Source organism: Suncus etruscus, chromosome 4 (assembly GCF_024139225.1).
Source record: "Suncus etruscus isolate mSunEtr1 chromosome 4, mSunEtr1.pri.cur, whole genome shotgun sequence".
NCBI lineage: Eukaryota > Metazoa > Chordata > Mammalia > Eulipotyphla > Soricidae > Suncus > Suncus etruscus.
The window spans coordinates 135,451,366-135,465,248 of record NC_064851.1 but is presented as its reverse complement, the minus strand read 5'-3'; the positions used below and the strand labels follow the sequence as shown (position 1 = coordinate 135,465,248).

The following is a 13,883-nucleotide window of genomic DNA, read 5'->3' as shown; positions in this document are numbered from 1 at the left end:
TTGGGTTTCAGTCATATAAAAAACATCCCCCTTCACCAGTGCAACTTCCCACCACTAATGTCCCCATCTCTTTCTTCCCCTACCCCCTTTCAAGACAAGCATTCTATTTCACTCACTACCATTGTCATGATAGTTGTCAGTGTAGTTATTTCTCTAACTGCACTCACCACTCTTTGGTAAGCTTCAAACTGACACAGCTGTAACATTAAGCATAAAGCTTATTATCTGATTATATTTGAAAGGATCTGAAGAGATTATTTAGTACAGGGATTAAGACATTTACCTTGCATGTAGTTCACTCTGGGCCAAATCCCCTGCACTACATATGATCTCCCCTGAGGGTCCTAGGTGTGGTTTTAAAAACGGAAAAAAATATGGAAAATGACTTAATACCAAACTATCCTATGCCTATTTTGACTTTTATTCTGTAGATTTTGTGTGTCCTGCTTTCTAGATCCTCAGCTTCTAGAGCAAGGGTGAGAAGCATCCTGTTTAACTGCAAAGCAACTGTACATATTCATTATCTACCATAAGGCACTGCTCTGCTCTGCAAAGGTAAAATTGAATAGCTGTGACAGATTAGGGGAACCACAAAGCTTAACTAGGGACTTTTATTAAAAATAATAATAGTAGGGGGCAGAGCAGTGGCGCAAGCGATAGGGTGTCTCCCTTGCACGTGCTAACCTTGGATGGACCACGGTTCAATCCCCCAGCATTTCATGTGGTCCTCCAAGCTAAGAGTGATTTCTAGCGCATAGCCAGCAGTAAACTCTGAGCGTCACTGGGTTTGGCCCCAAAACAAATAATAATAAAATTCCATGCCCTTGGTAAGGAATAATACATATATTATATAAAGAATAATATATAATATAATCCAACATAGAGATTGAGTCTGAAAGTAAAATAATACCACTTCATATGGTTCAGCATTTGCTGTCATCAATTGCAAACACTGACATACATTTAAGAACTATGATGTACATTAAGAATCACTCTACTAAGGGTTGTTTTTGCTTGTTTGTTTGATTGTTTTCACTACATACTAATCTTAATGTATGTAATAACCTAGAAGAATAACCTAAAGATGGATTAGGATTCTAGAGTACCAGAATCATAAGAGGTTAGATAATTTGCGGGAAACCCAGGTAAGATTTTATTATGATCCAGGGCAAGAGAGATAGCATGGAGGTAGGGCATTTGCCTCACATGCAGAAGGACGGTGGTTCGAATCCCGGCATCCCATATGGTTCCCCGAGCCTGCCAGGAGTGATTTCTGAGTGTAGAGCCAGGAGGAACCCCTGTGAACCCCCCCAAAAAAAAAACAAAAAGATTTTATTATGATCCAGGTCTTGTATAAGTTATGCTGCGTGTTGTAGATGTTCATTCGGGTATAGGTACGTTTCTGGGGTCATCAGGCTTAATGTTGCAGCATATTTGAATTAATGGTTACTATGTTAAAACAGGTGCTGCTGAAGTGAACTGACCCGCATCTCTACTACCTGGAAGGCATTGATAGATCTTGGTCTGAAGCTTCAAGAAGGAAGCAGTTAAAGCAGCATGGACCAGCAACTGAACGGCAAACCATGGGCATGTGATTGGAAAGGCCAGGGAAGAAGAGCTTCCCGCGGGACCGAATCAAAGCCAGCCCAGCAGGCAGAATTGGAACCATTTACAATGACATGGGACTTCGAGGATAAAGACATAGAGTTTGAGACCAACTTTCAGGTTGGAGAGGTGGAAGAAGATCCCTTTGCTGATTGTTACATAGAATGCATAATCAGAGGTGAGTTTTCTGAACCCATTCTGGATGAGGACATACTTTTTCAGTCCTTGGACTGCCTAAAAACAGGGCCTGAGCAAGAGCTTTCCCGACAGGTTCTTGCAGCAAGCTCTTTTCTTGAACAATCTTTGGGATATAATATAGAAGAGGCAAGACAAGAACTTTCTCAGCTGACTACTGGAGAAAATTCACTTCATGAGCCTGCTGAAGACACTACACGCATAAAGCTGCTTTCTGGAGAAAAACCAAGCACTAATCTACCAGATACCAAAGAGCTCTCAGAATTTACTAAACCAGTGACCAGAAAAAACACAGAAAATATTTGTCCTCAGCAGGGATGTGCTAAAAAGTTCAAAAATAAAGCATCTCTGAAAAGGCATCTTCGCACTCATGGGCCCCGAGATCATGTGTGTGCTGAATGTGGGAAAGCATTCCTGGAGAAGGCCAAGCTAGCACGACATTTCCTGGTTCACACCGGAGAGAAGCCCTATCAGTGCACTTACAAAGGATGTGGGAAACGCTTTTCCCTGGATTTCAATTTGCGTACACATGTGCGCATCCACACGCAAGAGAAACGTTTTGCGTGTACCGTGGAAGGCTGTAACAAGAGATTTGTACAGTCAGGTAACTTGAAAGTTCATGTCTTAAGTCATGCAAAGACCAAGAAGGATCAATGAGAGAGAAGATAGAAAGTAATTCTCAAACAGGATAATCATGAATAAGTGTGATCAGCACCAACACATCAATAATTACATTTTCTAGGAAAAATTATTTCTATCAATATTGCAACCCTAGAAATCATATTTTAAATATGAATGTGCTCCTACCGCTTGATACCATTTTAAAGAATATTTTGTACAGAGAAGGTGATTTTTCCCAATGGGAAATTCTATGACAATCTTCAAAACCACAACCAATATGATATAAACTGGATTCAATAAGTGAGTGAATAAACACTTTTTTGGATTAAATTTATTTTTCTGTTGCCAAAGCAGTAACACAGTGGGTAAGGTACTTGCTTTGTATGTGGCCGACCTGGGTTCCATCCCTACAATCCCCTATCAATTACCAAGCCCTTCCAGGAATTATCCCTGATCATAGAGCCAGGAATTAGTCCTGAGTACCATTGGATGTGACCCCAAAATCAAAAATTAAAAAATTATTTTTCTTACTATAATAAACTTTTACAATAAAATAGCTTACTAATGCATGATTATTTGACATTATTTATGATTTAATCCTTCTTAGATATTTTAAATTAAAAAAGGCGACTAGAGGGGTGGCTCATCAGTAGAGCACATGCTTTTCATGCATGAAAGCCTGAGTTAAATACTGGCACCATTCAAAAAATTATTAAATGAAGAAATGAAAGGGAGTTAAAAAAATCACCATACCTTTATTGAAAATTAGGAACTACATTAAAAGTACGATTTATGCTTTTAAGAGTAGCAAAGCACTGTACAATTTGGCAGTTAAGGGTGAGGAAGGTTTACCCTTCCACATAGTTACAGTATACATTTCACAGCCAATTTTGGAGAGTCCGCAAGTGAGCTGTATCAGTTTTCTGTATCTGTTTCCATAACTATCAAAGACTGGGTGGTTTGGGGCAGGAATTAGCACAGCAGTAGGGCGTACCTGGGACAGACCTGGGTTCGATCCTTAGCATCCCATGTGGACCCCCAACCCTGCCAGGAGTGATTTCTGAACACAGCCAGGAGTAACCCCTGAGTGTGGTTATGTGTAGCCAAAAAAAAAAAAAAAAAAAATTGGGTGGTTGGCATACATGGCATTCTCCTTGACTTTGTCAAGATTTCCTCTTACAAGAATACAAATCGGGGCCGGAGAGATAGCATGGAGGTAAGGCATTTACCTTTCATGCAGGAGGTCATCGGTTCAAATCCCGGCATCCCATATGGTCCCCCGTGCCTGCCAGGAGCAATTTCTGAGCACGGAGCCAGGAAAAACCCCTGAGCACTGCCGGGTGTGACCCAAAAACCACAAAAAAAAAAAAAAAAAAAGAATACAAATCATAATTAGATTGGATTCATTCTCATGAGCTCACTTTAACTTGATTTCTCCTCATTTACTCTCATCTCCAAATTAACATTAGAGACACACTAGGAACTAGGATTTGGACATGAAATTGGCAGGGATGGGGACATAGAATTTAAGCATAATGTATTCTTTTAGAATGTATGACTTCCATTTCTAGAATTGTACCACACAGTAAGAGTTGTCCTGATATATGTAAATATTTGCTTAAGGATATTAACTAAAGCACATCTTTTTGTTGTTTTCGGGTCACACCTGGCAGCGCTCAGGGGTTATACCTGGCTCTACACTCAGAAATCACTCCTGGCAGGCTCGGGGGACCATATGGGATGCCGAGATTCAAACCACCATCCTTCTGTATGCAAGGCAAATGCCTTACCGCTGTGCTGTCTTTCCAGCCCCAGAACATTTTAATAATAAATTCATGTAGTTTAAATCTCCACTAAAAAAACAAGTTGCATTAATTGGAATACTTACACTTAATAAGAAATGTGCAAGTATTTATTTTTAGTCTTTGTAACATTTTGTGCAAGATCTTTTTTGTGGTTTTGGTTTTTATTTTTTTGGCTGTGGGGCCACACCCAGCAGTTCTCAGGGGTTATTCTTAGATCTGTGCTCAGAAATTACTCCCAGCAAGCTCAGGGAAACATAGGATGCTGGGAATCAAATTCAGGTTGACCATGTGCAAGGCATATGTCCTACCCACTGAGCTATCACTCTGGCCCCATTGTGCAAGAGCTTTATTTATTTATTTATTTATTTATTTATTTATTTATTTATTTATTTATGTTTGATTTTTGGGTCACACCTGGTGACACTCGGATTACTTCTGGCTATGCGCTCAGAAATCACTCCTGGCTTGGGGATCCCAGGGATCGAACCCAGGTTCGTCCTGGGTCAACCAAGTGGAAGGCAAATGCCCTATGGCTGCGCTATCACTTTGGCCTGTGTGCAAGAACTTTATATGGAAGCTTGTAAGAGGTCAGTTTCAGAACTAAAAGGCAGTCAAATCTTTAGCTCTAATATAGTAATTAACATCAAAAATTTAGTCTGGTTAGATTTTTTGGGGGGATACATATCCTATGATAATCAGTTCAGTAATGTACTTTTGTAGGAGTGTTTAGGGCTTCTAGGTCTGCACCTAAGGCTCACTCCTGGAGGGCTTGGGGGACCATAAGGGTGTCAGACCCAAACCTGCATTGGCCACATGCAAGGCAGCACTTTACCCACTATGCTATTGCTCTGGCCCCTAAATACTGTATTTTTTTAGTTTGTTTTTGGCCCATATTCTGCAGCTCTCGGGAGTTAATACTGGCTCTGCACTCAGAAATCACTCCCAGCAGGCTCAGGGTACCATATGGAATGCCGGGAATCGCATCAGGGTTGGGTGAATGCAAGGCAAATCCCTACCAGCTGTACTATAGCTCCAACCCCCGACCCGGGTTCGATTTCCTCAATTTCCAGCATCCCATATGGTCCCCCAACCCTGCCAGGAGTGATTTTTGAGCGCAGAGCCAGGAGTAACCTCAGCGCTGCCAGGTGTGGCCCAGAAACCAAAATAATAATAATATCAATTTAACGGCATTACAGGGAAATTAAAATATGACAAAAATTTTAAGTTACAACTAGATCTTAAAAATGTCAAAATACAGAAACACATAATTTAAAAATGAGGGAAGTTCAAAGGGTTATGTCCTGATATCATAATTAGCCAGTTAGTGTGTACTATTGTGAGAATTTAATTTGTATTATATTTGGTATTACACTTAAATCATTTTTTTTTAGTTGGGATGGAGATACACCCAGCATTGTTCATGTTCAAATCATAGGCCTGGCTCTGAGTTAAAGGATAACCCCTGGCAGAGGTCAGGTGACAATGTAGGATGCCTGGGATTGAGCCCAGGTCAGATGCATGCAAAGACAAGTGGCTTACCTGCTGTACTATCTCCTTCCCCTATTACACTGTTTTATATGAATGGTCCTGAGCTTCTTAAATGGGAAGGAACATTGCATACATAATCCATGAATTCTAAATTTTCTCTAAATCAAATACCTAAGTACATAATTTGGTCATGTAGCAGCTTGTCTAGTTTTTGCTTTGACAACAGTATTTGGCTTGACCTATGGATTTCTACCTCAAATTAGAACTTGACATCTCTGAAGACTAAGCAGAAGATAGGATTCAAGAGCAATGGAGCCTCTATAAAGTCAATAGTAGGGTTTAGGCTGCAAATTCTTGAAATTAAAGACGAACACAGAGGGATCAAGATGGACTTCTGTAGGGAAATTTGTGTTTCTGGAGATGGGGCAAAAAGTTAACGAAGCCCAAGTCTACATTTTATTCTCACAAAGAACATAAATCTGAGAAAATATACCTGTACTTCTGTATTCCAAGTCTTAAATTTGCTTTTTGGTTTTGGCCACACCCAGCAGAGTTCAGGGATTACTCCTGGCTCTGGGGACTATATGGAATGCTCGAATTGAACCCCAGGTTCATCCCTGGTCAGCCATGTGCAAGGCAACCACCATACCACTGTGTTATTGTGCCAGCCTTCAAGTCTTAAATTTGTACTTGCTTATAGGATGGTAGTTGATTAGCTACTTAACAGTTTTTATTTTCCCTTTCCCTCAACTAGAATCTTAAAACCTCTAGATTGTAAACAAAAGAAGGCATAAGGGTATTAAAAAAAGGGAGAAGGGAGCAGATTGACTAATGAGAATGTCATCTGCAATCTTTGATACCCTGTAAAAGAATTATATGTCACTTGCCATGTATTTATTTTGCGTAGGAAGCTGAGCATAAAATGTACAAACACCCAGTACAAACTGACAATGAAATCTATCTAGATTTTTGCTTTTTTCCAAAAGTTTTTGGGACTTTAAAACAAAAATCATGATGAATACATAAATTCATGTTGAGATTTTAATTAATGGCTGTATGTATTTAATTTAATGGTCAAATATTAATAGAAAATAGCTCAAGAAATACTTTCTGAAGTCTTATAGCAGAAAATACCATTTTCTTCTTACTCTAACACATAGAACACTTAAATCACTTGGCATGTAAATCATGAAGACATGCGAAAGCAAAACGATATGCTTTGGAGAAGCTAATTATAAAATCAAAGTCATAGTTCAAAACAATAGTTACTTGGTTTTAGATAAAAAAAAAACCCTCTGGGTTACTGCAAACTTTTCTGAAGCAGTAGTGTACATTTAAAAAAAAACAGTAGTTTGGGCTGGAGGGATAGCGCAGTGGTAGAGCATTTGCCTTGCACGTGGCTGACTCAGGACAGGGATCGAACCGATGTCCCAGCATCCCATATGGTACCCCAAAGCCAGGAGCAATTTCTGAGCCCAAAACCAAGAGTAACCTCTGAGCATTACTGGTTGTGGCCTCACCCCCCAAAAATAAGTAGTTTATTAGCCATGTATATATCTACTTTTTATCCCTAGAAGTAATTTACTGCTCTTAAAAGATGATTTGTATTTATTTATATTTGGATTTGGGGACACATTCAGCAACTCTCAGGGTTACTCTGGGCTCTGTGCTCAGAAGTCAATCCTGGCAGGCTCGGGGGACCTTATAGAATGCCGAGGATCAAACCCAGTTAACCGCGTGCAAGGCAAATAGTCTACCCACTGTGGTATTGCTCAGGTCCCTTAAAAGACTATTTTTTAAATGTTACTTAGGCAAAGGAAGTTGGCTCAAAGCTGAGAGCAAAATTACCAGAGTAATGGTTGTGGCTCAAACCACTCACCCTTGTTATATTATTTCATAAATTCTATTACTGACAACTATCTTAAATAAGTCCCAGTATAATCCTCCCACCTTAACATCCTGTTTTCTTTTCTTTTTTTTTTTTTTTTTTGATTTGTGGGCCACACTGGTGGCGCTCAGGTCACATGCAAGGCAAATGCCCTACTGCTGTGCTGTCTCTCCAGCACTAACATCCTGCTTTTTTTTTATATAAAAAGGGACGGGGGACTACCCCCTAAGAAAGAAAAATATTCTCAATGAAGACTGCAGGAGGACAGTTTACAGAATGTCCCAGACCATTTGTATTTTTATTTTATTTTATGTGACATGTATAGGTCTGTCAAAATCATTTTTGAAAACTCTTATCTATAAGATACACTGATGGACATAGGATTTTGATTCTGTCCGCAGATTTACTGATTCTTATATTACTTCCCTGCTGATATGTATGTGCAGAAATCCATGTGTACTTATGTTTTAATTACATAATGCACAGGCTCTGACTGAATAAATTGCATGATTACATTCTACATTGGACACAGAACAGTAAAAGTCATATTAAAAAGTCATATTTGCAGCTATAAGCAAGAGACTATAATTAAAAGACAATTGGATAAAATTAGCTTTGAGAGTACACAGGTTTAAGTAGGATTTGGTAAATGAATATTAACAGTTAACATGTGGTTTTTATTAGGTCTTATGCTTCTCTTTGTGACCCCAGGGTTGACTGCTTAGACATCAATGGACTAGACATGTGAAAACACCTGTACAAATCTATGCTTTATCATGCTGCAAAAGATCCATCCTTAAGAAAAGCCAACTAACTTGTAACTTCAATAAATCAAAGGTATTGGGTAACTTAGAATGATACCCTGGACATCAATAAACTTTTTAATAGTTCTATGTTCTGAGTTATGTGTCATAAAAACATAGTACATGTTTCCTGCAGCTACAAATGTTAGTCATAAAATGCACATGTGCAAATCAAACTAATAAAACTTGAGAGAATTTGATTATAGTAACCATTAACTATAGAAAATGTTGGTAATGTGTGACAACATTTTGCTTTATAGCAATCAATACATTTGCAAACTGCTGGAGATTCAATAGGAAACTAATTTTTTGAAGGGAATATGGAAATTTTTGTGTTCATCATACCTATTTAAGAAATCACATATGCCTTGGGGCAGACTGAAGATGGCTACAGTTTCTGCTAAGCCCATTGACATTTCCCTGGAGTCTTGCCTGGTTTGTGATTGTATCAATCAAGTATGATGCAAAGAAAAAAAACAAAAAAGAAAGAAAAGGAAATATGAATTCAATATGGTGAAATGACGCAATGAGAGCTAGCCAATCCAGGCCATGATGCTACTGCTTTGCTTTCTTAGAAACCAGCTACCATTAAAGCAAACGTAATCCCACAGTCCTGGAAAAAATTCAAGGCCCTAAAGATCAAATGCAGAGAAAATAAATCCAAGTTGTGGTAAGGAGTCAGACTTATGAGTGAAGGAGCCATCTTGAAAAGGTGATTCAGGGCCGGAGAGATAGCATGGAGGTAAGGCATTTGCCTTTCATGCAGGAGGTCATCGGTTCGAATCCCGGCATCCCATATGGTCCCCTGTGCCTGCCAGGAGCAATTTCTGAGCCTGGAGCCAGGAATAACCCCTGAGCAATGCCGGGTGTGACCCAAAAAAACCACAAAAAAAAAAAAAAAAAAAAAAGAAAAGGTGATTCAGGGGGCCGGGCGGTGGCGCTGGAGGTAAGGTGCCTGCCTTGCCTGCGCTAGCCTAGGACAGACCGCGGTTCGATCCCCCGGCGTCCCATATGGTCCCCCAAGCCAGGAGCGACTTCTGAGTGCATAGCCAGGAGTAACCCCTGAGCATCACCGGGTGTGGCCCAAAAAAAAAAAGAAAAGGTGATTCAATCTATTACCCTAGGTTGCACACTGCCTCTCCCAATGTCTCATCCACAAATGAACTAAATAAAATGGTTGTCTGCACGATGACAGTATCTATTTTATAACTAAAATTGTTTTATATATAAATTTTGCTAAGGGATAGACATGTCACTGTGATGACTGATTCACTCAGGTTAACATACTCATTTACAAAATGTACGTGTATCAAATTGTAATGTATTGAGTATCTTAATTTTTATTGACTATATTTAAATGAAGATGAAAATTTTGTTCTAAGTCAGTTGATTTTGGGTAAGAGTTCATTATACAGCAATAGATAATAGGAACTTCAAAACTGAGTGGGGGAGAGGAGAGAGGGAGAGACAGATAGAGAGAAGAGGGAGGGAAAAGAATAATGTAACTAATTTCTGTCTAATGTCAAAGAGAATTCCCTGACACATTTTCTTATTATTATTTTATTTTATCTTATTTTTAAGTCACACCCAGTGGCACTCAGGAGTTATTCCTGGTTCTGCTCTCAAAAATTGCTCCTGGCATGGGGGACCAAATGTGATGCCAGAACTCCAACCGTTCTGGTTAGGCTGCATACAAGGCAAACACCCTACCACTGTGCTATCTCTCTGGCCCCTCAAATTTCTATATTAGATTTGTTTTCAATAAGAGTAGTGAGTTTCTTCTTAAACCAGTAGAGATAGATCAATATGCTGAATTATGCTGAACAACAGTCACCTTTAATAATTCTAAAACTCAGGGCCTGGAGAGATAGCATAGTGGTAAGGCATTTGTCTTGCATGCAGCCCATCAAGGACAGATGGTGGTTCAAATTCCAGCATCCCATATGGTCCCCAGAGCCAGCTAGGAATGATTTCTGAGTGTAGAGCCAGGAGAAACCCCTGAGTGGTTTCCTACTACTACTACTACTACTACTACTAATAATAATAATAATAATAATAATAATAATAATAATTCTAAAACTCAGTCTCTCAAGGTTGATGGAGAGAGGATTTCCACTAGGGAAGAAAATTTTCTCCTGGACAAGTTCTATCATCCTGAATAGATATCATCACTCCTCCCTTAGAGGGATCCATGATTTCTGCTTCTACCATAAACAGTTCTCCTTAAAGTACCATGATCCAGAATTATGAGCACCAAGTTCACTCTCCTATTAGCATAAATAAGATGATGCTGAAAATCAACAAAAGATTTTGATGGAGGCAAGATAATAACAAAGGGGCCGGAGAGATAGCATGGAGGTAAGGCGTTTGCCTTTCATGCAGGAGGTCATCGGTTCGTTTCCCGGTGCCCCATATGGTCCCCTGTGCCTGCTAGGAGCAATTTCTGAGCCTGGAGCCAGGATTATCCCCTGAGCATTGCCAGGTGTGACCCAAAAACCAAAAAAAAGAAAAAAAAAAAAGATAATAACAAAACAGATCCACTTGTTTTAGGATCCAGAGTTTTGGGGAAAAAAAGATTCCTTTGGGGCCAGAGATATAGCATGGAGGTAAGGTGTTTGTCTCTCATGCAGAAGGTCAGTGGTTCAAATTCCCGGTATCCCATATGGTCCCCTGAGCCTGCCATGAGCAATTTCTGAACATAGAGCCAGGAGTAACCCTTGAGCACTGCTGGGTGTGACCCAAAAACCAAAAAAAAAAAAAAGCGATCCCTAAGGTCAGAGCTTGACATAAGCCCTGAGTACCGCTGGGTATGGCTCCCAAAACAAAAAAGATTCCTTTGTTTTCCTGAGACAAGCCCCCAGGGTTTTGTCTGAAGACTTACTTATTCCCCTAGAGAATAAAGACCTCAGTCTACCTGGTTGGAATATAAAATAGAAGATCCTAACATTACCCTATATGAGAAGGACGAGGAGGGCAAAGACATTTGTAGATATTGCAAATAACAATTTATAAAATCCTTTTGGGGGTTATTTGGGCCACACCCATTGGCGCTCAACAGTTATTCCTGGCTTTGCACTCAGATATGGCTCCTGACAGGCTCAGAGAACCATATAGAAATGCAGGGATCGAACCCTGGTCTGTCTTGGGACAGCCACACACAAGGTAAACACCCTATCACTGTGCTATATCGCTCTAGCCCCCTATAAAATCTTTTCTAAGCCATTCTCAAAAGTTAAAACTGTGAGCAGAGGGAGAGTACAGTAATTAAGGCTTTTGCCTTCCATGTGATGGACTCAGATTTGGTCCTTGGCACCACATACAATCCCCTGAACACCTCCAGAAGAGACCCCTGACACAGAACCAGGAGTGAGCCCTGAGTACTGCTGAGTGTGCCCCAATAAAAAACATTTGAACTGGGGCCGGGAAGGTGGCGCTAGAGGTAAGGTGTCTGCCTTACAAGCACTAGCGTAGGACGGACCGAGGTTCGATCCCCCAGCGTCCCATATGGTCTCCCCAAGCCAGGGGCGATTTCTGAGCTCATAGCCAGGAGTAACCCCTGAGCGTCAAACGGGTGTGGCCCAAAAACCAAAAAAAAAAAAATTTGAACTTTATCTTATTAAATGGACATGTTAAAGGAACTAAACAAGTAAGCATCATGATGATATTCATTCTTTGAAAAATCCTTTGTGGTACAGGATAAAAGATAAATTGAAGAGTAAGAAAATAGGCAACTGTTGCAATAACCCTCAGAAAAAATGGCATGTCTTACTGAATTTTATATTTCCAGCACAGGGCATAGTACACAATAAATGATTAATGGGTGTTTGAATAAATGCTTGACTAGACATAACTAAAAGGATTTCCAAGCAGTAATAAAAATAGAAAAGTGACAGATTCACTAAACTAAATGTCACTCACAAACAACAATCAAAAGATAAATAATCCAATTTAAAAAGTAAGCTTAGGGCTTACAGAGACAGTTCTACAAGGAAGATACATAAATGACCAAGAGGCACATGTAAAGCTGCTCCAATGTTATCAGTCATTAGAGAAATGCAAATCAAAATAACCATCGTATCATTTCCCAACCCCCAGGATGATAATGATAATAAAAATAATAATAATAAATCAGGAGCAATAGCACAGTGGGTAAGGCTTTTGCCTTTCATGTACCCATCCAGGGTTTGATCCCTGGATATCCGTATGGTCCCCCAAGACTGCCAGGAGTGATTTCTGAGCACAGGACCAGGAGTAACCCCTGAGCACTGCCAGGTGTGGCTCCAAAAACAAAACAAACAAAAAAACCCAATAACATCACTGGCCACTCACGAGCACCAGTGAGTAAAGTGCTCACCTTGCCTGAGGCCAAACTGGCTTCATCTCCAGCATCCCCAGGAGTAATTCCTGAATGTAGAGCCAGGAGTAACCCTTGAGCACCATGGGTATGACCCAAAAAGGAAAAGCAAACAAAAACAATAACCAAATGTGTTGGACAAAATAGAAAGTTGACAAAATTGAGCCTTTATTCATTGCTAGTAAGGACATAAAATGATCTACAAGCCTCTTTGTAAAACTGTTTTGCAGTTCCTAAAAAATTTTAAACAGTTAGAAAACCAATAATTTCAGTCTTAGGTGAGGCAATTACTATTGCCCATTATTACTAATTAACAAGAAGCATACTAAAAAATGCACACAGGGGGGGCAGAGCAGTAGCGCAAGTGGTAAGGCATCTGCCTAGTACTGACTGGGTTAGATCCCCTGAAGTCCCATATGGTCTGCCAAGCCAGGAGCGATTTTTGAGCACATAGCCGGTAGTAACCCCTGAGCATCACGGGGTGTGGCTGAAAAAACAAACAAACAAAAATGCACACAGAGGACTGAGCGATAGCACAGTGGTAGGGTGTTTTCCTTGAATGCGACTGACCCAGGATGAACCTGAGTTTTATCCCCAGCATCCCATACGGTCCCCCAAACCAGGAGCAGGTTTTTTTTTTGTTTGTTTGTTTTTTGTTTTTGGGTTGCACCCGGCAGCGCTCAAGGGTTACCCCTGGCTTTGCGCTCAGAAATCGCTCCTAGCAGTTTCGGGGATACCAGAATTTGAAGAATCACAGTAGTCCTGGATTGTCTGCATGCAAGGCAAATGCACTACAGCTGTGCTATCTCTCTGGTCCGGAGCCTTTTCTGAGCACATAGCCAGGAATAACCAACCCCTGAGCATCACTGGGTGTGGCCCTCAAATCAAAAACTCAAAACCAAAAAAAAAAAAGCATACCAAAAATAATTCTAATCAAGTGTGAGTCAAAAAGTAGGGAACAATCCAAGTCTTCTCTAGTCAATGACTATGTCTAGGTATCATGCTATAACCAACAAGAGTATATATGTGCCAGCCATAAAATGAATGAAGTAGTAATACATGTTAAACTGTGGATCAAATCTTGAAAACACAGTAAGTCAAACAAGGCAGAAGCAGTCACAGGG

General features: G+C 40.1%; 1 protein-coding gene across 1 annotated transcript; it reads left to right on the top strand.

Moving 5' to 3' along the window:
* The first annotated feature begins 1,557 nt into the window (after window positions 1-1,557).
* Window positions 1,558-2,457, top strand: ZFP42 (ZFP42 zinc finger protein). The gene has a single exon (XM_049772697.1). The coding sequence runs from the start codon at window positions 1,558-1,560 to the stop codon at window positions 2,455-2,457; it is 900 nt and encodes a 299-aa protein (XP_049628654.1).
* The last annotated feature ends 11,426 nt before the right edge of the window (window positions 2,458-13,883 follow it).